This window comes from Sciurus carolinensis, chromosome 11 (assembly GCF_902686445.1).
Source record: "Sciurus carolinensis chromosome 11, mSciCar1.2, whole genome shotgun sequence".
NCBI classification, from domain to species: domain Eukaryota; kingdom Metazoa; phylum Chordata; class Mammalia; order Rodentia; family Sciuridae; genus Sciurus; species Sciurus carolinensis.
In genome coordinates, this window is record NC_062223.1 from 43,954,794 (window position 1) to 43,981,531 (window position 26,738).

General features: G+C 43.6%; 1 protein-coding gene across 2 annotated transcripts; it reads left to right on the forward strand.

The window, feature by feature from the left end:
* Positions 1 to 533: 533 nt before the first annotated feature.
* Lmo2 (LIM domain only 2) lies at positions 534 to 10,902 on the forward strand. 2 transcript variants are annotated; one of them, XM_047519458.1, is made up of 4 exons: positions 534 to 685; positions 932 to 1,157; positions 5,165 to 5,380; positions 9,939 to 10,902. In XM_047519458.1, the coding sequence occupies exons 2-4, from the start codon at positions 1,117 to 1,119 to the stop codon at positions 10,156 to 10,158; spliced, it is 477 nt and encodes a 158-aa protein (XP_047375414.1). In that variant the 5' UTR covers positions 534 to 685; positions 932 to 1,116; the 3' UTR covers positions 10,159 to 10,902. The 2 variants fall into 2 exon arrangements, with proteins under 2 accessions (XP_047375414.1, XP_047375412.1); XM_047519456.1 differs by having other exon boundaries at positions 567 to 808.
* Positions 10,903 to 26,738: the final 15,836 nt, after the last annotated feature.

The following is a 26,738-nucleotide window of genomic DNA, read 5'->3' on the forward strand; positions in this document are numbered from 1 at the left end:
GTACCCAGCCGGTGCGTTCCCTGCTCGCACAGCTCCAGTTGCCTCTGTGGAGCGCAGACGCAGCTACCAGCCCGCCGCCAGCAGAGCCGCGCTGTCCCGGGCATCCGCGCGCACCGCGACCGTGGACCTGGGACCTCGAACCCGGGACGGGCGCACGAGAGAGCCACTCGGAACGCCTGCATTTCTGTAGGTGCTTATTTCACATTCTTTCTTGCTTGAGATGCCGGGTGGTTACTTTCAGCCTTAGTTAAACCAAAAGGGAAACGCGGAAGAGGGGAAGCCCTCAAGAATGATTTAGTGCAGCCCAGCCTCCTCTCCAAGGATAGGTGTTCACCTAGCGACTCTGTCCCCGACGCTGGCCCCTTTAAGAAGGCAAGTCAGTCCTGCTGCTGCTGCTGTTTGTATTGCTAATCCCCAGGAGCCCCGTTTAAAAAAAAAAAAGGAAGAAAAAAAAGGGGAGGGGGGACGGGCAGCTGTCTCTTTAAATGTGATTTCCTTCTATTGTATTTGAATGGTGATCAGGAAAAAGGAAATGAAACCAGAGACAGAGGGAAGCTGAGCTAAAATAGACCTTCCCGAGAGAGGAGGAAGCCCGGGGAGAGACGCCTGGTCCCCTCCCCGCCTCCAGGCCGCCGCCCCCTCTCTGCCCTCGGCGGCGAGCGGCGCGCCCCGACCCTGGCCGAAGGTGCGAGGGGCTCCCGGCAGCCGGGCGGGCGCGCACCGTCCCCGCGGGCGACGCGGAGCTGGCGACAGCGCGCGAGCGGGACCGGGCGGCGGCGGCGGCGCGGCGGCGGGACCGGGATGGAAGGTTAAGTCCTGAGTAGCAGCAGCTGCTGCAGCCGCCCGGGGCCAGGCTGCGCTCCCCGGCCCCCGCCTCGGCCGCAGCGCGCCCGCAGCCCGGTGATTCGCTCTCTCTCTTTGGCGTTTGAAGGGAGCGCGGTGACTGTCCTTGAGCGCGGAGGGGCGAGCTCGCCGCCGGAGCGCCGGAGCAAGAGGAGGCGCAGGAGCGGTGGCGGCGGCGCCCGAGCACCCGAGGGGGTCCGAGTCCCGGCAGCCGGTCAGCCCCGCGCCACAAAGGGAGCGCCCCCGCCGCCCGGCACGCCGCCTCCCTCCCCAATGTCCTCGGCCATCGAGAGGAAGAGCCTGGACCCTTCTGAGTAAGTGTGGCTCCCCTGCCCCTGCCACCCACGGTGTCCGCGGCCACGCGCCCCGGAGCGGCAGGGTGGCGCCGGCGGCCCGAGAGGGGCTCCAGGTGCGCGCCCGCATCGTGTCCTTGGACCCCTCTGCCTTGCTCGGGGCTCCCCCTTCCTCGCGAGTGACTCTGGGGGCACCAGAAGACCCACCGGGCGGAAGGCGGCAGGAACTGGGTTCGGCCCTGTACCTCTGCGGGCCCCCTCCGGGCTACCTGGGACGCTCCCCAAAGCCACCGCGGGCCAGAAAGTTTGCATTGGCGCGGGCACTGGGGAGCTCGGAGGAGCGCAGGTGCAGCCCGGGGAATGTTCTGGGCTTGATTCTGCTCCTTTCTCCCTTCTTGCTCATTCTCGGCTCCCTTTCTCTTTGTCCATTTGGTCCTGGAAAGGGGGACATTTCTAGTGAAGGCCTCCGGAGTCCCCGACGGCCCCCTTCCGGGTCCGCAGGTGGAGCGGCTGTCAGCAGCGCGGGTAACGGCGCGTGAGAGGGTCCACCTGTTCACCTGGGAGCTTGCTCTGGGCCCCAGAGACTTCTAGAACAGCTAATCCGGAATTAATTTGGGTATATGTACTGCCCCCCACCCGGAGTCCATCCATGGGGGCCTATGAACCTTGAAAATTAGTGGCCCATTTTGTGTAGTATAGATGTATGGGGGGGGGGGAGTCTCACAAGTTTTGGGGTTTTTGTTTTTGTTTTTGTTTTTATTTTTTAAGTCATACTTTCAGAGGTTTGCGGGGTGGGGGAACCAGAGCTCTAATGAGCATGTGCTGCTATTTTTTGAACCCTCTACTGCTTTGGATTGAACATTCTCTATTCCCAACCTATATCCCAACCCATTCTCTAGTGTTGAGGTGGGGAGTAAGGAGTGTTTAAGGTATCATTTTTCCTCAACACAAATGCCCTTTTAAGAGTCATTAGCTGTCTGGTTTTGAATTTTTATTCCTTTGAAGTCCCCATCTAATCCTTTGAAGGGATTTGTTACACAAGACCAAAGGAGCTGGTAATGACTTGTCCATTTGTGCTTTTAAGAGGCATTTGTTTTGTTTCTTTCTTTTCCTGCTTTAAAAGAATTGTGCTTTCCTGCTTGAAGTCACGTCTCCCCCCACCCCACCCCAATTTCAGCCTTCTATGGTGTTTATTTACCTGGGTTTTACCCTCAGTTACCAGCATAAAAACTCAGCATGTTCTCATAAAACACAGGAAGTACCAGGATCCAATGAGAATATAAACATTACTCTTGAGTCTTGAAGGTTAAGACTCCAGCTCTATAAGGAGCTAGGTTTCTTTTAACAAAGAGCCAGCTTCCTTAATCCAATTCTCAGGAGAAAAATAACATTCCTTGTTTTTTTTCAAAGTATATGCCAACAATGGATTTAACGCATAGTTTTTTTTTTTTTTTTTTTTTTTAATAAACCTAGAATTATAACTGAGCCCTGAGTTTTCAAAGATTGGGCAAAACCATAGTAATACAGTAAGGGAGTGGATTGGACAAATTTGTGCCTAGCACCTTTTCCAGCAGCAGTACTTAGTTACCAATCCTTTTATTAGAAGATAGATACATCTGGAGGGTTTGGTTCCCTAAAGGAAGTTTGCTCTTTCCAAAGTTTGTGCTTTCCTCCCTGAGATTAGAAAAACGAAACATCCTAACTTCACAACACAGCAGACACTTACTGTGGGGGTGCATGTATCCCATCTTTCCCTCTGCTGTGTGCCCAGTTGAGAAGTCACTACAGCACATCTTTCTTTTCTCTCTCTTGGAAATTGTTGAGAATTTATCCCAGAAATCCAGGTGATATTCAGGATAGGCTCTGGGAGAATATCAAATACTAATTTGAGGGTGAATCTCACTCAGTCATTGGCCTGAATTGTCCCCCAAAGATAATGTGACTTTATCATTAATTATAAAAAGATAGATGGAGCCAGTATCTTATTCTGTCCTCTGTCTCATCTCAGTCCATCATAGTTAATCTTTTTGCTTTACATTTCTACTGGCGCTTGGTCTCTTGCTCGACGCTTCATTGTGTGCTTGCTGGAAGCCAACTTGACTCATTACAGTCACACCTCCAAATACAGATAGAGACTTGCCTAGGCACATGCAAATGAAGCATATAGACAGAAAGCCAGCCAGTGTTCATGAACACAGAGATTTTCTCTGTCATGCAATTGGTGGCCCTGCTGCCTCCCTGTGAGTAACAAGAGCAGTTCATTTTTAATTCCAGGCAATTTTGCAACCAGCTAAGTGCAAATTCTCCTCTTTCACAGATGGTTGGCAGCATCATCACTGGGGCATCCAGCATGGTTGTGGTTCCATGAGTGTTTTAAAAACCCAAAGTAAGACTGTCATCTGTGGAAAGAAGAGATGCAGTTCTGAATTGATACATGGGAAATGGCCAAGGGTATTCACTCTTTTTCAGGAGGGAGAATCAAAGTTCTTATGTATAATTGATAAAAATAAAGACCTCAGTGAATTCTTAAAACTATTTAAGGTCTTGATTCCCCGCCGCCAAAGAAACTGGCTCCAGCTTCACATTTCCTTTTATTAAAAGAAGATAATCTTACACTCTTTCTGCAAAGTGTGGATTTGGTTTCAGCACTCTTAAATATTTGTAAGGAGTACTGCATACCTTCCTGGACAGAGACGCCTGAAGTTGTGAAAGTGTCATAAACACTGATTCCCTGATTCTTATTGTCTCTAAGTATAATAGGTGCTGAGCTTTGTGGGCTCAGGCCAATTAGGACACAAGGTCACCTGGTAAGAGTGCCAGCTAGAAATAGGAGACACAGATTTATAGCTCAAAGGTACCCAAGAGGAAAGTCCCTTTGGGAATTTCACAGTTGGAAGAAGGTCCATTTTTAAAAACATAATAGACTTAAAAAAAAATGGGTTTGTATTTGAACAAGACTCCAGAGAGCACATGTTTATTATTACAAATCAACAAGTTTTTCCTGTCTCCCATCAGGTGCTAGAGTCATTCCTTCCACTCTATTTCTCTTTTGGCAGTCATTTAAAAATGTAAATCAAAAGTGTTCAGGTTCTAGTGAAGCAGAGTGAACAGGAGCCTGTATGCACTGGCTTTGTAAGAACACTCACTGTGAAGGAATTGCCTGCATTGAGATTCCTGCCTTTAAGATCACTGTCTTTAAGATCACTGTTTTTGTCCCCTCCCCACTTTCTTTCCTAGGTCAACTTTATTCAAGTCAGTTTTGCCATTGTAAAAATTTTCATGTAAGGAAAGTATAATAATGTCCTTTGTCAGTTCGTCTGTGGTCTTAAGATCTGCAATTTTCCTGCAATGATTCATTCAGAAAGGATGGGATGGAGAATTTCAGTTAAAAGAAAATGAGAATTCCTATTTTATCTTGATGAAATTTTTATTTTGGAAAGAGAAAGCAACCTCACATCATTTTAGTTGTCGTCTTCTTTTTGCCTCCCCTCTGCTTTTGTGAGTTGTAGGGGCTTGAGGTGGACTGACGTGAGGTTTCAGTAGGGAATTTGCAGGTTTTTAGCACTCTGGGTAGTCAGATGTCCCCACAGCAAGCAACTCTTTTGGTGCCAACTGCTTCTTCGGGAGTTAGGCAGTGCCTATGGTCCTGGGTACAGGAGGGGGAAAAAGAGGAAGGACTGGGAAGACATAGGAGGCTAGCAGAAGCTGGAAGCAGAAGGGAAACCAGAGGTGCCCCCAGTGGTGCTGGGCGGTGGGTAGGGGTCCAGCGCCACCTGCAGGCACCTCGGATGCCTCTTGGTGCCTTTAGATTACTTCCAGGATCTAGGACTGAGGTCTCTTCTGTCTTAACTCAGGGCTACCAGGGTCTCCCAGCAATCTGACCTTGAGGTGTGTTGTCCTGTCCCTGCTCCTTCTGTTACCAGGAGGCAATGGAATAAGGTTCCCTGTTTGACCCAAACAGATTCCTGAGCCACAGGGCTCCTCTTCCTCCTGGTGAGCTTGTCCCTAATGCTTGGTCTTCTCTCCAGGGAACCAGTGGATGAGGTGCTGCAGATCCCCCCATCCCTGCTGACATGCGGTGGCTGCCAGCAGAACATTGGGGACCGCTACTTCCTGAAGGCCATTGACCAGTACTGGCATGAGGACTGTCTCAGCTGTGACCTCTGTGGCTGCCGGCTGGGTGAGGTGGGCCGGCGCCTCTACTACAAGCTGGGCCGGAAGCTCTGCCGGAGGGACTATCTCAGGTACCTCCCCCAACCCCCACAGTCCTCCCAAGCCCTGGCCCATCTGAGTCTGGGATATGGCCCCAGCTCCCATTTGGGCTCTGAGGTTCCTGCCCACAGGAGGTCAGGAGGTGGAGGCTGAACCTGCAGAGAAGTAGTTCTCTACTTCCAGCCAAGATCAGCTCCAAGATGCATTCCTAAGTGGTAAAAGGCTAATGGTTTTAAAGGCGAGAGAAGGATAAACTCAAAAGTCAGCATAGTGGTTCCCTCTGGAGGCAGAATAGGGGATGGGATTGGGGACGGGTGGATGGGAGTATCATAGGAATTGGGGGTGGGCAGGCACCGTATAGAAGTTTGGTGGTGGGTTCTTAGGAGCTCATTTTAATGCTTTCAAACATATATAGGTTATAAAAAAAAGTCTTTTATATGATTCAAATATTATGTAATAGGAAATTTACACGTTCTCACCATGGGGCACCAAGCATTGACTCTTGTCTTAGGAAGGTTGGCATTCAACTCACATAAAAACAAAGGCCCTGGAGTCAGGGGAGGTTTGAGTTCCAGCACCATTGCTTCCTAGCTCTGTGACCTTGGGCAAGATTCTGGAAGCCTCAGTTGCCTCATCTGCAAAATGGGGCTAGTAATAGTACCTGCTTCCAAGAAAGTGAGGAGGAACAGATGGAATAATACACGTGGAGTACTTGGCTTAGTACGTGTGTATCAGGTGGATGTTAGCTGCATTCATAACTTACCCTCATGAGAGTATCGTGAAGTAGTTTCCAATCTAATGGACAAGGAGATGAAAGAATGGAAGAGTAAAACAGAAAGTCTACAACACAGAGTGAGACAGGAGCTAGGACATCTTTTCTGCCCTGGGTCATACTATTGACCATATGAATTTTCCAGCACTCAATGAATACCTTTTCCTGGAATGTTCTAGTATCTCTACTTTCATATTAGCTGCTGTGGAAGTAATTCTGTGCCCTCTACTGTCAGATCTGCTCAACTGTGTAGCTGTCAGTTCTTGGCCGTCTTCCTGTGGCAGAGGGTCTGCAGAGCGTGCAGCCCTAATACATTAGGACCATCCAGCCCATGGAAGCTTGTTTAGACTTGGCTACTAGCGCAGCTCTTCATCCCTAATCTGCCCTCAACGCATTTCACATGTGAAGAAAAGAAAAAAAAAAACTAGGTAATTCCACAGTGAAGGAAGCTTATCTGTTTACTCAAAAGACTGATAGAATTAGCTCCCTCCTTGCCTAAATTCCCTGATAAAGTTCTTGCAAATTTAGCTGTTCTGAAAAAATAGGTAGGTGTTTTTTTCAATGATCATGATTATCATTTTGTTCAGTTTTCTATTTCTTTCTTTCTTTTTTTTAAGTCGCAAGAAAATAGAACTCGATAAATACAGACCTGGTTTTGCTCAGTCCCAGTCTGCCAAATCAGTCAGAAAGCAGACTGGGTAAATGATTCCCACTGGGCCCCTGACTACATCCCTGTCGAATCATTTGAATCTTATTAAATGAAGTGCAGATACAGTGAGGTCAAAAGAGCCGGGTTTCTCCCTATCTCCACGGTTTTATATAACATTCAAGAATAAAATCGGTGCTGCCTGGGCTTGTTAATCTTTTCCATTTTCAAAAAGGAGAGGAAAAAATAGTCTGGGAGAACCCAATGTTAATTAACTTGTGTCTTGGTGACATGAAATAATTCTTCCTGCTACATTCCCAGGCAACATGTTAATTAACTCTGCGTTAGTGCAGGCGTCACCACCATCCTTTAATATTTATATTATTGTTATTAAAATGGGCAGCAGAAAGCTTAAGATGTGACACCTCTTGACAGAGGAGAAAAATGATTTTCGCTGCAGGGATGGTCCTTTAGCCGTGGACTTGTTTGCTAGCATTGTTAGCATAGCTGGCGGTACCTTGAATTTAACAAGGGAAGTTGGCGGACCGACTCAGTGGGTCCTCTGATGGGGTTCAGTCTCTCTTTGCCCTAGAATAATCTCCCCGTGAGAATTTCCAATGGCTGACTAGCCTGTGACAGTCCTGTCCAGACATTTAACCTCCAACACTCGTGCAACCCCCATAAAGAACTTAAACCCTGCCATGTGGCCTTGCTGGGACTGCAGCCCTGAGCTGGTGTCAGGCCCAAACCCCTGGATCCCATCTCGCCAGTGTTTGTGTGCAGCACCTCTCTCTCCCCTGCAATTATACTTTCAGTAGTCAGCACCTGCATTTAACCAGCATCCATCAGAGCAGGAATGTGCTGGTCCCCACCAGACCCCTGTGGGCCTTAGCCAGGGATACTCACTGCAGTAGTCCCAGAGTTCCACAACCTTGCCTGGGACCAGGAAGTCTTGGAAACATGACTTGTGACTTACATTGCAGAGTTCCCTGAGCATCAGGCCAAAGCTGTCTCCGAGGGGCTCTTCCTGAGACTACAAGATATTGGTTTCCTCCCCTTCTGCCCACTTTCCCCTAGGGGCAGCCTTAGCGAATCCTTTGCACATAAGTCCTCACCACAGGGTCTGCTTCGGGGATACCCAGCCTGAGACTCCCATTCTTTTTGTTCCTGAGGTTGATGCACAAGTTAAGTATCCTGATTTAGTTTTATGCTATTAACTATCAGAGTACCTGAGTTGGAAGGGGCTACAGGGCCCTTTGCTTCCTGTTCCTTTGCTTCATAGCCAAAGGCGGAGACACATGTGGGCAGGGGATGTCATTTGCTGAGGTCACCTGGCTAGAGGTGATGCTGGGACCTGAACTTGTCTCCCATATTAGTCCTTTGTTTTTCCCTTCATTAGCTGCCTGATGTGCTGTAATTTACCCCCTGACTGCCCTTTAATAAGCTTCCTCCTTCCTTAAGGTTCTCACACCTCAGGCAGTTGGACTCAGATCCGAGCACACTGTTCTCTCAGTTGTGCGCCTTTGCTTAGGCCCCAGCTTAACTTACTGAAGAGTCAGGAAACCAGAACTGTCTTTCCACTCGGTGACCTCCAATGCTACGGTTACCTACAGCTCCACCATCTGCTGCGGTGGGATAAAATGTTCTCCCCCACTAACGAGTTTGCTCGCAGGTGGTGCTTTGAAAATACTCAGAGATCATGCCGTGGAAAGCTGGACTCTGGGAGAGCTGAGCTGGTGCTGGTGCTAAGAGTGAGTTCTCTACTCACAGATCACCTCTTCTCAGGCCATTCATTCTGCCCCAAATATTGCAAAATTGGCAACTGCCCTTATCTCCCTGCAAATTCTCAGAATGAACCAATTGTTTCTCCAGTTTTCTGAAGTTAATAAAAACTTCCCATAAGAACAAGCATATACCTAAAATGGTCCTAAAGGTCTTAGGTGGAAACTGCTTGCTAACAAGCTGTGTTACTAAACCAGTCACGTGTGAAAATGACATGCAACAGATAGGTGTGGCTGGGATCACACACCCAGGATCTGTGCAAATGTAGCTGGTGTTGGCTTAGCCCTGGACTCTTGGTGCCCTGATGTGCCCTTTTTGATGCTTCTGATAGCCAGGAGTGAGGTCGATGCTATGACTGCTGCCATTTCACTGACGCTCAGAGATACCAAAAGCCCAACCAGAGTCACGTAGGCACTTAGGGCTGGGTCTGGACTCTGGGTCTTCTGATCCCAGTATTGTGTTATTCTATTCCAGAAGGCTCATTCTCAAACTTGAACCTGCATCAGAGTTCTCAGAAGGGATTATTAATACACAGACTACTGGACCTTCTCCCCAGCCTTTCTGTCACGTGGGGGTAGAGGGCTGAGAATGTGTGTTTAAGTTCTGGGCAAAGCTGACTGCTGGTGCCTGGGACCAGCACTTTGAGAACCATTACACTGATCTCAGCTGAGTTAAATCTTCCACTGTGATGCTGAATATTGCTTGAAATAAGTGGCTTGCCAGCTGAGGCTAAGGAGAGTCTTGCTTTAGGTGTGAGAAGAGAGGTGTTCCCAGATATTTGTGCCAAGGAGGTGGCGAGGACCATGAATAAGACCTGTTCATTGTGGAGAGGTGCTGCTGGTTCTCTGTGTCTCTGAGGCATAATTAACTCTTCCACGTGTCTGCAGGGAGACTCTTACAGCTCCTGGCAGCTGCGGCATGGACTTGGCCACTTGTGGAGAATTCAAGGCCCACCTCCCTGTGGGTAAAATAATGGTTGTCAGTATGGTTTAGTTGGGAGCATCAGAAGGATTCCTGGTCTCTCAAGGGAGCCTAGGGCTCTTACTCCAGCTCCTCTTCTACAGTGCAGGTTCCCCTGGAAGGGGACACATACCACTTGCCTAACTCCTTTTCACAAGTCACTTCAACTGGGTCTCACTGGTGGCCTGGGCAGCCTAGAGGCATGGTGAGTGGTTGCTGAAGGCAGAGAGAAAGCTCAGAAGAGGGAAGAGTAACACAAAGGAAATGCCACAGTGTCACTCAGGCTCCTGGGAAAGACTGGTCCAGCTTTTCCTAGCTTCCTGGCATCCCAGAAGCTTCACCTTCATGATGGAACCCACTGCATTGCTAAGCCCCTTCTTCTGGTCATGCCTCTGCTCTGGGTCTTAGTTTTCCTTTCTTTTTGCCACAGGCTTTTTGGCCAAGATGGTCTGTGTGCATCCTGTGACAAGCGGATCCGTGCCTATGAGATGACCATGCGGGTGAAGGATAAAGTGTACCACCTGGAGTGTTTCAAATGTGCCGCCTGTCAGAAGCACTTCTGTGTGGGCGACAGATACCTCCTCATCAACTCTGACATAGTGTGCGAACAGGACATCTACGAGTGGACTAAGATCAACGGGATGATATAGGCCAGAGTCCCCAGACATCTTTGGGGAGGTATTCACTAAAGACACTGTCTCCGTGGGGGTCTTCACTCTTAGGCACTTTGGGGATTTGAGGGTGGGGCAAGGCATTCCTTGGGAACCAAGCTGTAGCATCTGATTGACATAATCCAAGGGCCAAGGACTTCAGTGTGACAAAAGGACCAGCCCTTAGAGAGAACTTATGGCCACAGCCTATCCATAGTAACTGACATGATTAGAGGAAGAAAGGAACACTTGGGGGCAAGCGGGCACTGTGCCATCACAATGAATTTCCCGTCCACAGATGGGAGTTGTTGTATAAAGACTCTTTATGACTTTGATGCTTGCAAACTAGAGATGTGCAATGCATTTCATTTCCTTCCGGCTTTTGTAACAACCCTGTTCCAATCACTCTCCTCTACACAGGGAAAGGACAGAGAGGAGAGTGGCCATCATTTTGTCCTTGGCCACCCTCTCAAGGCCTTAAGCTTTGGACCCAAGGGAAACTGCATGGAGACACATTTCAGTTGGGAACAGAAACCACAACTTTTAAGCAATTATTTAAAGCAAGGCTGATGAGTCACTGTTTTTAGACACTTCGTTTTGAGGTGAGACGTTCCACAGATTGTTTCTATACAAATGTAAATCTAAAAAAAAAAAAATCAAAGTTGTTCAACTATTTTATTATCTTAGATTATATCAAAGTATTTGTTGTGTGTAGTAAAGAAAAAGAAAAAAAAAAAAAAAAAACCTCTGCAGACAATAAAAGTGACCGACCAAAATGCAGTGTTGTTTATTTGATAATGACTTACAATCTGGGATGGCGGGAAAATGATCTGCTCTTTCTGTTGCAGAGGAGGAGTAAATAAGCCATTTACTTCTAGGTCAAATAAAAACCTCCATTTATTGCAAGGGTGTATATGAGGTTTATATAGGTTTCTATATTATTGGCAATTATATAACAGGTCATCACGTAGCTCAGAGGGATGTAGAATAATTAAATTGTTATTGTAAAATGTGCATTTCGCTTCAGCATTGTATGGAGGGAGAGGAAGGCAGCAAGATCATTGCCTTTGGGGAACTTGTAACCTAGAAAGCACACAAATACATAAAACAGATTCCCTTTGGGAGAGAAGGTAATTACCTAGTTTGAAATGTGGCAAAGATGCTGAGCTTGACACTTCGATTTTCCAAGACGTGCGTCTCAGGGTATTTTATGACAAGCGGTTAAGAGGACCTTACTTGGAGGATTTAAAGCAGGCATCTTGGCCTGTTTGCCTTCCTTCCATCCTGGCTGCGGTCATAAACTGACTCCGAGCGCCACCTGCTGGTCATGGCCTCTCAGCCCACTGGCCCAACAGCATCCCAGCGAAGGAGAAACCTCCAGAAGAATGTACTTTTCAATTATTTCATAAAAAGATTGGCATACAACAAGAAACCTAAATGTTTAATTATCAAGATGTCAGAAACATGCAGCTAGCCCTGGGTTCAATCCCCAGCACCGCAAAAAAAAAAAAAAAAAAAAAAAAAAAAAAAAAAAAAAAAAAAGACTCCATCACTAAGGCTTTTTTCTTTTTTCCTTCTAGAGGAGAAAAAAAGAAGTAATGTCTCTTTTGGCCTGTAATGCACTGAAAGTGGTTGGGAAATTTGACTGCTTAAGGTGGCCTATTTAAGACAAATCCAATTAGATTGCATCCCAGCACAGGTGGTGGGGATGTGCTGCCAGCGAGGGGACATTTGCTCCAACTTAGCGGTTCTCAAACTGGTCCCTGAACCAGCAGTATCAGCATCACCTGGGAACTTAACGATAAAGATTCACAGATTCACGGCTTCACCTTCAACACACTGAGTCAGAAACTCTGGGGGTGGGGCTCTGTCATTTGTGTTTTAACAAGCTCTGAGGGTGATTCTGACCCATGCTCAAATTTGAGAATCGCTATTTTAAATCATCCCTCGGTTAGGAGGACTGTGTGTTCTAAGTTAATATCCAGTATTTGATGAGAAGGTTAATCAGTGAGTAACTCTTCCACATGTGGGCAAACACTGTTAACCCATGAGCCCTAACCTGAAAACTTTTACATATTTTTTTATCACTCAGCTGACAGTGAACTTGTGCTTTGCTACCAGATCAATCACAATTCAATCCATAATTTTTTAACCATATCGACATTAATAACAATAATCATAGATTTTATCTATGCAATGATCTCATAAGTAATTTTAAGTAAAAATAAAATGGTTCTTGCCTTGGAAATGTAAGCTTTATTCCTAATCCCTGTTGTAGCAACACTTGTAAAATTTAAGAAATCAACCACGCTCTCCACCATCCTCAGCCAAAGCAATAATTGACACTTTGCATTGTCGATGGCACCATTTTGCAGAATCATGAATGCTCAGGCAGAGTCTTTGTAGCACGTCACCCAGGTGCCAAAATGTCTAACCCTCAACTGGTTTGCAGGGAAGGACATTTGGAGACTTTTAAAGAGGGAACCATTTCCTGGAGCCTCCTCTGGTGGTCACTGCCTGGCTGAGTCACTGCATGCCCTAGACCCAGCGTCCAGTGAGTCAAGCACCGGTTCCCTCCCCAGGTCCACACCTTAATGCAGCAGTTTGCAGCAAGATTTTGCTTCCTCTCACCTCATTGGTGTCTTCTGCTCAAACCAGCTTCCTTTCATTGCTGCTTCTAATAGCAGGAAAACTTGGACTCTTACAGAGTTAAAGCAGAGCAGTTGTTAAGAGTATTAGCATCTGAAGTCTTGGATTTGAATTTCAATGAGGAGCTACTTAATAAACGATTACATAGCACTTCCTGAGTTCCACACATTCTTCCAGGCACCATATAACTATTAACTCCTTGAATCCACATCATAGCCCTCTGTGTGTTGTTAACTGAGCAGTAAGTCGTGGAAACTGAAGCCTGGACAGTGAAGTCACTTTCCTGAGTGGCCAACAGCTGGCTTAACCCAGGACTCTTAGCCCCGTGCTCTGCTGCCTCCACCAGCTCACCTCAGTGCACAGCAGCTTTCTCAACCACAGAATAAAGAAAACAAATACTTTTCTCCCCAGATTATTGGAGGACATTTGAGTTTAGTCTGGCTGGAAATGTAAACAAAGCACAATAATGAAGATAAGTAAAAACTGCTATGGAAACACAGAGAAGGGAAAAATTAACCCAAGGGCAGCTGTCTGAAGTAAAGAGGAGGTGACATTTGAAATGACCCTAGACCTGGGAGTAGAATGGGCAAAGATCAGAGGCCTTAACCAGGCAGGGCAAGTCTGCAGGTAAGTCCAGAGTTTATGAGAGGCACTTTGGGCATCGGCAGGAGAGGAGCTGAGGCTGTCCAGGTGAGGGGTTTCAATTCCTACCACTGTCACTCAGCAATACCGCGCTTCTTATCACGCACAGGTCCTGAGTTCAATCCTCGGCACTACCAAAAAAAATTATGATTCTGTCACTTTCTGGCAGGGTGACATGTAAATTCAGTTTCTTTACAGGATATTGATACTGTGCCAGGCAAAGAGATGGGTCTGAGTGAACATTGGTGACCTCAGACTTGACTTCACCCTGAACTCTCAGTTCAAGCCCCTCCTCTTCCGGGCAGTCTCCTTAATGACCCCATTTGCAGCCACTCACCTGGTGGGTCTCAGACTGCAGTGCTTAGGAGTCTCCTAATTCATAGGAGAGGACAGACACTAGAAGTAGGCCAGCTCCTGGGCTGAACTATGTGTCTACTGGATCAGGGTCTCTCCCACGATCTCCAGCAACCTGCACAGCCCTGACCAATACCCCTTCCTACACTTATTGTGTAAGTTGTTTCCTGATTTCGATAAGAAATTGCAGCCAGCAGGGCATGGTGGCGCATCCCTGTAATCCTAGCAACTAGAGAGACTGAGACAGGAGGATCACAAGTTTCAAGGCCAGCCTCAGCAACTTAGCAAGACGCTGTCTCAAAAAGCAAAAAAAAAAAAAAAAAAAAAAAAAAAAAAAAAGGGAAAGCACCCTTGGGTTCAAATCCCAGTAACCCCTCCCACCACCAAAAAAAGAAATTGCACCTAAGCCAAGAGTAGTGGCACACACCTGTAATCCCAGAAACTTGGGAAACTGAGGCAGGAGGACCACTTGAATTCAGAAGTTCAAGGCCAGCCAGACAACACAGCAAGATTCCATCTCTTAGAGAGAGAGAGAAATTGTTGCTAAACCCCTAATTCCACAAAGGGCACTCTCTCTCATTTGTCCCTGTGTCTCCAGACCCTAACACCTGCCTGGCATATGGTAGGCATGGATAAGTTACTGAAATGATTTTACACACTCCTGGAAGCTTCTGTAGCATTTATTGCCTAATATACTTTCTTTGTTTCAATTGAAACTTTGTTCTCTATTTCTTCTCTACTTTGTTCTCATTTGGGAAGAAGGCCTTATCTCTAGCAGAGCACAAGGTTAAGAGCCTTGGTTAAGGCACTTCTGTCCCTTATTAGCTGTAGGACCTCAGGCAAGTTAATTAACCTGTCTGGGCTTCAATTTCCTCAGCGGTGACAATAAATAGGAGTTGCCACAGAAGGCTGTTATGTGGATTCAAGGAGTTCATACTCGTAAAGCACCTAGTTCTTCACCATCACGGATGACATTGGGCCAATGTTACACATATGGAAAAGGAGGAATACATTTTATGGGATGAACAGATAAGAGGGAAGCCTGGTGAGTCTATAAATAGGGGAGATGAGCCAGATGCTGTGGTGCACACCTATAATCCTAGCAACTTGGGAGGCTAAGGCAGGGGGATCTCAAGTCCAAAGCCAGCCTGGGCAAACTTAGCAAGACCCTGTCTTAAAGCAAAAATTTAAAAATGTCTGGGCATGGTGGCACAGGCCTGTAATCAACTAGTGGGTCTCAGACTGCAGTGCTTAGGAATCTTCTAATTGATAGGAGAGACCAAAGGCTAGAAGTAGGTGGGCTTCCGGGCTAAACTATATGTATCCAGAGGATACAAAGTTCCCAGGGACTCTAGGGGCTGAGACAGGAGGATGTGAGCTTGAGGCCAGCCTCAGCAATTTAGTGAGACACTCAGGAACTTAGCAAGACACTGTCTCAAAAGGGATGAGGATGTAGCTCACTGGCAGAATGCCTGGCTTCAAACCCCAGTACTGGGAAGAAAAAAAAAAAAAAAAAAAAAAGCTAATGAAAGGCAAATCTAAGTAAAGAAAAGACAAGCTATTATTCTTGTGTCTTTTCTTGTTTGGAACCATTTCCAAACATAAAGTTGTTGTTTCTAAACTCAGGAATTTTCACTTTTTCTTGTTTAGGACTTTTGGTTCAATTAGGAGAAGAACAAGGGAAAAAGAGAAGAAAAATATAATCCAAAATTGAGTGAGACACCATATTCATTTGTCGCAATTTTAATGTACTCTTTTGACCATATAAATAGAGACTCTATCACAAGCAAGTAGCCCCTCTGCACATGACCCCGTAATGTGAGCAAAGTGTTCAGGAGGATTCGCTTAGCATAAAGCAGGTTATTTCTCAACCTCATTCAATGAGCTTACAAAAATGTCCACATTTCCTTTGTGATTAGCATCAAGATTTAATCACTTGGCCATGAAATGTGTGTATTATAGGGACAGGAATCTAAGCTAGCACATTTTATATGTACATCTAAGAACTGAGTTAAAAGACGTTTCAAAGCACTAAAGCCACTTCCATTCTCTACCAGTGGCTATGTATTAATTCTCCTGGAAAACCATCATTTCTCTGAGTTAATAAGAATCTTTGAAGCTAAATCAAGTCAATTTCCATTGTCACATTGTGATACTTTTGAACTTGGCTCACTGAATTATCTATCCTCTTTGACGGCCACCTTGAAGATGGCTTTGTGGTGATCCTGAGAGAACCCACAGCAGCAGCATCTCAGGGTCTCAGTGTCCCCACCCCACCCGGTTCATTCCAATTGCTCAGTGAGCTGCATTCATTACACAGGAGGTGTAAAACGGATATGAAGGATGTGATAGAAACACTGAAATCAAGAATCCTGATTTCACAACTATTTTAGGGACATGTCTTTCATCAGATACCAGTTTCCTCATTTGCAAAACTTAGATTATCTGTAGGAATTTGGTACTCAGAACTTGGGTTACAGAAGGTAAATGTGGAAGTCAGGGGTACTTGTGTAGATGTTCTGTAAGATGTCCCGAATGATTGTTACCTCCTGCCTTCAAGTCCTGTGAAGTCTCCACCATGTCAAGGAGGGCCAATGTGCCTAACCTACAGGATATTGCAGAGTTGATGAAATGTGATTTCTGAGGGTAGGTCATAAAAGATTGTGTGACTTCTAACTCACTGTCCCTTGGATCACTGTTCTGGAAGAAAGCAGCTGCCATGCTATGAAGACACACAAACATCACTGTGGGGAGGTCTCTGTGGGTGAAGAAGAACCCAGGCCTCTTGCCAACAGCCAGCGCTCATTTGCCAATCATGTAAATGAGCCACCTGGAAAGCAGATCCTACAGCTCCAGGCCTTCAAGCTTGTATCTTGAATATACTCTCAACAAGAAACTCCTAGAATCAGTTAACTTAACTGCTCCTGAATTTCTAACCCACAGAAATTGTGTAAGACAGATAATTGTTTTAAGTCACTGAGTTTTGGGGTAATTTGTTATGCAATGAGTTATAATTAAACCACATTTAGAAACCTTTGTGGCAATTTGAAGAAGTAATTTCATATCTATTGAATCTAATGATAAACATTTGGGGTTTTTAAAGTTATATGGTCCTAGTCATCCAATTTTTGTTGTATTATACAAAAGTCAATTCATGGTGGATTGAAATTTTTTTAAAAAATGGGTCCCACCCACAGAGAAATTGAAGAGCAGTGATCAGAATCATGCTTAGTGGAGAGGTGAAAGGTTTTTGAAATTATCCAGGCTAACCTCTCACTCAGTGGTCCACTGTTTCTTGCAGTTTTCTAGCAATAAAATTCTGATTCTTGGCAGCATGATCACAATTAATGTTTCTTTTTTTTTTTAATAGTGTGCTTTGACATTCCCAGGACAATCAATGTTTCTAAACATATTTTTTATTAAATATTTTCCATGCAAATGTATCATTCTATATGTATTATGATAATAACTAAGCAGCAGATCTTTCTATTCCAATTTTATAAAAAAGGAAACTGAGGCCGAGGAAAGGTTGGACTTAATCCAGCCACTGGACTCCAGACACATCATGTTGCCTCTAGCTTCATTAATTTATTTAATCCCAATGTCATTTTATATAACAAAATGAGAGATGTTTTCTCTTTCTGTTGGAGATTACTTCTCTAAGGAGAAAGAGACGGAATTCAAATCCTGATATAACCGCTGAAAATAAAGTCCAAAGCATTTACCAACCTGGGACTTTTCTCATTACATTGAACGTTACCTGACAAAATGGCAGACGCTGTAATGTAGATGAATAGTCTCTGGAAACAAATGGACAGTCTTCTCATCTGTAAAATGGGAATGATAATAATACTTAAGCATATTATTGTAAAAGTTATGGGTAATCTACAGAAAGCAATGAGAATAATTCCTGGCATTCATGCATGCATTCAATAAATATGAACTGAGTGTCTTCCGTGGATCGGGCACTGTGCTTGGCCATGGAGACAGAGGGGTGAGCAAGAGTCCCTGTTGGCACAGCACTTAGGTTCCAGTGGGAGGAGACAAAATAAATCAGTACACAAATAAGTGAACATGTTCATTTCAGAGAGTGGCAAATGAAATTAAGAGGGCAAAATAGGACCATGTGATAGAAAGCAAAGAGGTGTGGAGGGAGGTTTGCACTTGGGAGGGACTGGTCAGGGTAAGCCTCACTGTGGAGGTGACTTTGAGCTAGGACCAAAGACCAGGGAGGATCCAGCCATATAGACACTCAAGAACAGAGGGAACAGACAAGGCTAAATACAAGAACGAGCTTGGAGAGTTCAAGGAACACCAAGAAGCCCAAAGTATATGCAAAGGAAAGGAGATCCATGAGGCCAGATCACACAGGATCTTATAAGTCTGGGGATAAGCTCGGATTTTATTCTAACAGAAGCGCTGAGCCTTTGATTTTCTTTTTTAATAACTGGGATTGAACCCAGAGATGCTTAACTACTGAGTCACATTCCCAGCCCTTTTTGTATTTTATTTTAAGGCAGGGTCTGGTGAAGTTGCTTAGGGCCTTGCTAAATTGCTGAGGCTGGCTGACGTTGAACTCACAATCCTCCTGTCTCAGCCTCCTGAGCCTCTGGGATTACAGACGTGCACCACCACGCCTGGCAGATTTTTAAGCAAGAGATTACGATTTTTTAAGCAAGAGAGTGACACACATACTCTGACACGAATTTTAAAACGTCACTCAAGCAGGGCGCAATGGTGCACGTCTGTAATCCCAGCAGCTCCGGAGGTTGAGGTAGGAGGATCGGGAGTTCAAAGCCAGTCTCAGCAAAAGCAAGGCACTAAGCAACTCAGTGAGACCCTGTCTCAAAATAAAATACAAAATAGGGCTGGGGATGTGGCTCAGTGGTTGAGTGCCTCTTAGTTCAATTCCCAGCACCTCCCCGCCCGCCTCCAAAATACCACTCGAGCTGCTGTGTGCATGCAGGACTCTAGAGAGACCCGGAGGAGGCTATTGCATAATTCAGGTGAGGGATGGTGGTGGCTTGAACTAGACATTTGCAATGGAGATGGAGAAAAATAGATTCAGATATCTTTCAGAGGTAGCTGACTTAATAGCCACTAAAAATCATTGATTTTATTATTATTATTGCTACTGGGAACTTTTTAACCCCCTTGGGCATAATATTTTATTGAAAAAATCTTGCTTTAGAGTATCTCCTGCATCACAATTTTCTTTTTCTCTAATGCTTTAATTGCTTAATTTGATCAGAGGAAATGAGCTACTGAGAAAAGAAAAAGTTCACTTGAATATGTGTTTAATCTTTTCTGCCATATCTGGTGATTGAGGAAACAAGATAACAGCAACAACTGGGCAATTGGGGTCATTAGAACATAATGTGAATTTTGGGACGTCACCTACCATGGTTGATATGAAAACAAGTTAATAGAGAGGAACAAATCCGGCCTGGCTGAAGATGGGGAAAGTGCAACAAGTCAGACCAGCTGTATACAAGAATGCAGTAAAACTGTATACAAGAATGCAGTAAAATGCAGTAAAAAAGTCTAAACTGGAGAATGTTTCGTCTGAACAAGACAGAGACCTAAGATAGCCTATATCACCTGCAAAATCAATTCTAAATGCAAAACTGATCTGCAGGAAAAGTAAATATAGAAACAATTAGATCCAGAAGTAGAGTCCAGAAAATTTGCTGAGATTCTCCTTAGAGGAGTTACTAGCCACTTCTATCTGGTTCCATGCAGGGTAAGAGTTGAGGCTTGCTTTACATGGGAGATCCAGAGTGAGAAACCTACATAAAGTAGAGAGGGCAAAGGGCCATACCCACAGTTAAAGGTGGACTAAAAAAATTCCATAAACATAGAGAGACGTTTATGATCTCTGCCTGGATTCTGGATGACACAGAACAAAAATTGTCCCTGAGAACTCAAAACCTCAGGCTGCCACGTGTGCAGGTTCTGTATCTATAATACATAGTCCAGGAATGACCACTACTTCTGGTCCAAGAAATTATAATAAAAATTTGCACTGGGTCAGTATCTTCCCTGTCTCACTAGGAAGAGGTAGGCACAAACTTTCTCTAAAAGGTATACATAAGGAGAAAATACTTGCAAAATATGTGTCTGATAAAGGACTTGTATACTGAACACATAAAGAGCTCTTAGAATTCATTAGACGACAGTTCAAAGATTTGAATTGACACTTCATTAAAGAAGATATACAGATGGAAAACTAGTCAGCAATAAAAAAGAAGAAAAGAACCCTACTGATGTGTACAACGTGAATGGATCTCAAAAGCTTTGCACTAAACAAGAACCCAGACACAAAGACTACATACTGTGTGATTCCATTTATACAAAAAAATTCAAGGAAGGGGCCTACTATAGTGACCAAAACCAAGCCAGTGGTTGCTAGGATCCAGGGATGAGGGCAGAGTGAGATAGTTCTATAGCATGGGACCCTGGTCTTGGTTACATGATTGCAAATTTGTTAAAACTTGTTGAATACTTAAAATGGGTGAAGCTTGGTTGAGGGCCTAGTATGAGTGAGGCCCTGGATTCAATCCCTAGCACCATGAAAAAAAAAATTTTTGTTATATGAAAATTATATCTCAATAAAACTTATTTTGAAAAGTTAGATATGATTTATCACTGACAGAACTAGACTATATGAATTCTGAGAACTAACTAGTAGGTTAAGAAATAGCCAAAATGTTAAAGTTGCCAAATTCATCTTTAAAAAAATTTTATTGGTGCATTATGATTGTATATAATAGTGAGATTCATTGTGATATATTCATACATGCACATTACATGTATGTCAGTAAAAGACTGATTATTTTGGGGAAAGGTGGAGTCAAGGTACCTGGGAATTTGCCAAGGCCTCCATCAGTGATAAATGGTCCTATGAGATAACAGAATCCGGGAGCTGGGGAAGGAAAGACCAGCACTTTCCTTTTCTAGATGGGGAAAGAAAACCACAAACACCTTAATGGTCCCTGTCCACGGTTCTTCTCCAGAATGTAATGCCGTAAAAAAAGGTGGGGGGCGGGGGGTGGGGGGAGACTTAAAAACTAAAGTGATTCAGAAAAACTGAGCCTCCTACCAACAAGAGCAAAGAATAAAGCCAGCATCAGCTTATCAGTTCCTCTAATGGAAATGACAACCCTCACAAGCAGAATGTCTTGTGATTCCAAGGATAACAGCACCGGCTCACCAGATCTCCCGTGATTACTGATGGAATCCTCCCAGCTATTACACCTTGGAAAAATATTAACGTGCTGCAGCCAACAAAGACAAATCTAAAGGAGGAAGCGAGGGCTGCAGCTCCTTGCAATGCCAGCTGGTATTCAAATTGTGTTCTCTGAGCGGTGTCTAATGTCAGCATCATTTTTTTAAAGAGACATATCAGTTTCAGTCAAGGTTTTTATTTTATTTTCCCCATTCTTCACTGCCTGGATGAGGGAAGAAGAAAAAAGAAAAGAAAAAAAAAAAAAAAAAAAAAAGAATTACCAGCCACATTACTTTTTAATTTAATGCCCTTGAGTAAGGGCATCGGCAGCGAGGCATGATGGAGATTTCCAGGGGGACAGCAAATGGCAAAGGGCCCGAGTGCTTCTCTTCCATGAATATTGGTTGCAGGGCCGTCTCTGCATCATTCTCTCAAGGTAACGCCTTGCTTCCCATTGTCATTGTATCTCAGAATCAAATTATTTGAATTCCAGACACATCGACAGCACACTGAAGGGCCCCTGCCAATTTTTGCAGCTCGCTTGGAAAAGAGCATCAGGAAGCATCAGTCATTTATACGACTCCCAGGTCCCCGTTGTAAATTCAGTGCGTGGCACTGCCTCCAGGTGCGGCCCTTCAGTTCAGCTCTCTAATCCTGTAACCCTTTGCCACCAACCCCTTCCCCGAAACGTGCGCCAAACCCCATGCCAGGCCTTCCCCTTTGCGGATGGCGTCCCCCGCTGCCAGAGACGACCTGGACATAGAAGCCAGCTGTTTTTGCAGTCAGGCCTGCGGTAAAACCCCCAAAGCACCACGCACCGAGCTGTCCCCACAGCTGGCCCTCCTATACAGACGGAGTCTGGTTCAAATCGACATCTGTCCTACCATCGTGATTCGGCTGACAATAGCCCATCTCTTGTTGGAATACAGGGCACTCATTAGCAAGGGGGGTTTTGAAGAATTTTTTTAAGACTGAGGAAAAATGTCTCAACATAGTGAAAAAGGAATACATAATATAATCCCAAATTTGTGTTTTAAATATGTACAAATATAACACACACATATACATATTTAAGCAGAAGAAAATATACCCCAAATTAGTGATTCTTTTATGTGTCTTCTTTACCTTTTTCTGTATTTTCAAAAACCAACAGGCATTACTTTCATAGTTAGCAAAATAAATGCTATAGATAACTTCTTTTAAGAGTGTTTTTAAATGAAAGGACCATTTTTGTTCACTACCTGCTCCGCCCCTCGCCTCCACTCAGAAAGTGGGGGGTCCTGACCACTGCTCCTTCTCAGCAGAAGCATGTCTGAGGTTCTAGTTAAGAGAGTTTTGTCCAGCAGGAGCAAGGATGACCTTATTAGCCTACTCAAATTCTCTCCCATGAATTGAGTCACCCAGAGAACAGGTGTAGAGATAGAAGAACGGGGAAGAGGAGGGAAGGAGCAGGAGAAGGAGTCACTTGAATGGCTGGAGATAAGGACACTTCAGAGCTGGAGCTGCCGCAGACTCCAGACAAGCTTCTAGTCCTAGGGTTCTGGGCTGGGCAGGTCCACAATTGCTGTTTTCCCATGAGGTCTGTGGGGTTTGTATTCCTGGGTATGCAGGAGATAGATCCACAGCCAAGATCCCTGTTTTCCTTAGTACCATATGTATCTTTACCAGGCTCATTAACGTCTCCTCCTGGATCAGGCTATATTTTGTTTCTTTTAATCAAACACAGGAAACAGGATTTGCAGGATCCAAGAGACTAAGATAGGCAAATGGGTTTCATGGGCTCTTTTATTCTTTATTAACTATACCATCTGAACCAGAGCTACCACCAGCCCACGTGGGCTTTTGTACAAATTTGGTAGAGCTACCCCTCTGCTACTGTTTGGACCTGGAATGCTCCCCAAAAGGTTCATGTGTTGAGAACTTGGTCCTCCGCTGGTGGTTCTATTGGGAGGTAGTAGAAACTTTAGGCCATGGACTGAAACCTCTGAAACCATGAGCCAAAATAAATCTTTCCTCCTTTAAGCTGTTTTCCTCAGGTATTTTGTCACAGCAACAGAAAACTGACTAGCACATCCTTCAAGTTAAAAAATTAGATTATTTCTCAATAATAATTATTAAAGACACTTATTTTGTATAAATTATATAAGTAAATGACTCTATAAAATAATGGAAAATTCAAATGATTCATTATTAGAATCTCACAGTCACTAAGATCTAATAATTTGGTGTAAAACAGTTGGACATCTGTCTTCAAGAAAGTAAAATACTTTTTGATGGTTTTAAAACTTATTTGTTTGATAGCTCATATTTTATAGATGTGATCATCAGATTGGCAAACTTTTCTAATTGTTTATGCACTTCCCATTGGTTTAAACACATCTAATTTTAATTGATTGTAGACTTACATTGATTTTGGTATGTTTATTTTTTAACTCTTAAGAATGCATGTATAACCAAGCATTTAAAATTAAAAGAGAATACTTGATACTAAGATCTCACATAAATTTTTATACAAATATTTTAAAATATAAAATTACATTGTAATGATAGTTTTATTAGAAAATATAAATGATCAAGATAGACTCAATAGAAGTGAAATATCTTAATAGGCCCATAGCTATGGACGTTATTTTTTAAATTTGAGGAATGGCCTACAAGGCAGGCTCTGGTATCAAACTTGCATAAGTGACATCCTCCAAGTGTCAAGGAAAAGATACTTCTCATGTTCTATGAACTCTGAAAGTATCAGTAAGTGCATAATGCTATTTTTAGGGGAGTTCTGGGGATCGAACCCAGGTGCTTTACCACTGAGCTACATCCTCAGATCTTTTAGTCGGTTGGTTTGAGACAGGGCCTCTATAAGTCACTGAGGTTGACCTTGAACTTACGATCCTCCTGCATTAGTCTCTGGAGTCGCTGGAATTATAGGCCTGTACCATGGTGCCCAGCTGTAATGCTATTTTTAAAACATTTAATAAACCAATATATTTCAATGTCAATTTTTTGACAAAATGTAAGAGGTAAAGACATAAAGAGAAAGCTACATACAATTTTGGTAATGAATACTGGTAGGGAGGGAGCGGAGACGGGGCTGGGGGGAGGAGAATTATAACAAACCAAGTGTAATAGAACATTAACAAATATCGTTTCCCATCAGTAGGAAAGGTCAATCTGTTCATAAAAGGTTTTGAGAGTCAGGCTCACTGAAACAAAATAAACTAGATCTCAATAAATAATCCCAGTGGATATAATGTAGTCCAAGAAAAGAGAACATAAAAGGACTCAAAGGAAATACAGCTGTGCATTCCTAGAATTAGGGTCTGGGTGGGTATTTCCAAGGGTGTTATCAAGGAAGAAAACCTAACAGGAACAGTCTTCTTAGGAAGATTTGGTACTTTGTCTTCTCGGTCATATTTTTTCCTCCTCACTATTGTAACTTATATCCTTCTGGTGGCAACTATTATCTTTTTCTAATTAAAACTAATTACTTGCTGAAGTCCAGGCTTTCGTAGGAACAATGACTGTCCAAGTTTCAGCTTTTTGAACCTGAACAAATAACTGAACCTAAGGAGAAAGACATGATAGGCAGGAAGCAAAGAGCAAAATCACAATACAGGAGACTAAAGACAGACGACAGCCTCCAACTCTGAAAAATTAAGTTGAGGCAAATCGTAAACTATGAAAATATTTGCAATAAATATCAAAAATAATAATATCTTTAATAAAATACTCTATAAATTTCCCAGCAACCAAGAAACAGTTGAATTATGGCTTATTCACATGAAGAATTATTAGCCATTAAAATAATTTTCATGGGTAAATGGTCGTGATTTACTACTAAGCAGAAGATGAATACAAACTATATATCAATGGAAATAAATAAATCTCAATTCGAAAGGTTTATAAACACCACATGTGCTCGTATTCATACATTTACCCATCTAGGTATCATATACATTTAAATTAATATGTTCGGACTTACGTATTTATTCATTGTGGGCAATATATCAAAATATTAACCGTGATGACAAAATTACAAATGAGCTTTATTTTATTATAATTTGTTTTTAAATTTATCCAAATGGGTTCCTTTATAATTAGAAAAAAATGCATAAATGCTTTTAAAGGAAACAGCTAGCTCCCTGGCAATTCTCGTCTCCCCCAATCTTAGTTCAATGCCTTCCTGCCCGATGGGAAGCAACAGAAGAGTGTGGCTGAAACCCAGGGCGACACTGTTCTGAAACATCATCTGCTCTGGAACCACTTACACAAGAATCTATGTGACAAATTCCTCCTAGATTTCGGTTCTTGGAAAAGTTTTGACTCCAGGTGAATGTGACTTTATTTTTTTTTAAACCAACAATAAAAATTATATCCACACTATTTCACCTTTGCCTCGACAATTAGGAAACACAGAGTGGAGGTAAAGTCAGTGTCCAGTCATAGAAAAGGGTTCACTTGGGCAGCCAGGAAGCATGTCCTCCTCTGTCCCTTTTAAGTGATCACTGCTCTATTTTTTTTCCTAATTCTAATTGTAACTTTTATATTAACGTAATTTCATATGGCATATCAAATCCTTTTAGGAAGAGGTAAGAGTACAAATCATAAGATGTAACTGGGAAGAATAACAGAAAATGTCTCCTTTGCTCTGAGTCGTGTCGATGTATCATAGCATCATCTAAACTCTGCCCACCTGAAATATTTCTGCATCTAAGTTCTCAAAGCCCTCAAAAAGGGGGCAAATTAAGGAATGGCAGAAAGCCATTAAATTCATGAAGGCTTTGTTTTTGTAGTTAAATGTCCTTAGGAATACCAACAGGTAAGTCCTGCTTAGAGAGTTCAAAAAAAAGTGCATGATATAATGTTGATCTCCACATTAACATATCCACTTTCCACCATGCAACATATCCAGCATCCACCATGCACTGAGACTTGCTGAGCACTAGGAATACCTGGAGACTGTCCAGCCTGTCTCTCCTCCCTGACTGGCAGAGTGTGATGTTTGTTGGATCTTGTTCTTCCATGTCTTGCTCTCTGTACCAGAATGGTGACTAAGTTCAGAATCTGAGTCATCTCTGAAACCTTCAGGTCTAGCTCCAGTCCTCTTTTGAATTGGTAGCTTGGTTATTTGAATGTCAAGTCTTGATTTCCCCCATGATTTCAGAGGTCTCAGTCGATGGGTGACTGATTCCACCACTCTGGGCCTCAGGTGAGGCAGAACATCATGGTTGAAGGTCATGGTGGACGAAAGCTGCTCACTTCATGGTAACCAGGAAACAGAGAGCTGTTGCATTAAATTTTAATAAGCCACAGTCTCTACTGATACAATATTGGCCAAATTAGTTGTAGTTTGACACAAAGTTATTTGGAAATGGATCTGGTAAATTATTACCACAAAAACATTGTGATATATTGCAGGAGGATATTAGATTTTTTTAAAGTATTTTTTTTAGTTGTAGACGGACACAATACCTTTATTTATTGATTTTTTATGTGGTGCTGAGGATTGAACCCAGTGCCTCACACGTGCTAGGTAAGTGCTCTACCACTGAGCTACAATCCCAGCCCCAGATATTAGATTTTAAAAAGACAGCTTTAGATTTTTAGTTCGCCATACATTGACAAATGATGTACTTTAGCATACTTATCAATTTCAATTGGACTTGTTTTATTTATTTTCCCTTTTTTGCAGTGCTGGGGATAGATT

Excerpts from the sequence above, each read along its gene's own strand:
- Lmo2 (XM_047519456.1), top strand. Across the intron at positions 1,158-5,164 it reads AAGAGCCTGGACCCTTCTGA|GGAACCAGTGGATGAGGTGC; the intron begins GTAAGTGTGGCT and ends TCTTCTCTCCAG. Across the intron at positions 5,381-9,938 it reads TGCCGGAGGGACTATCTCAG|GCTTTTTGGCCAAGATGGTC; the intron begins GTACCTCCCCCA and ends TTTTTGCCACAG.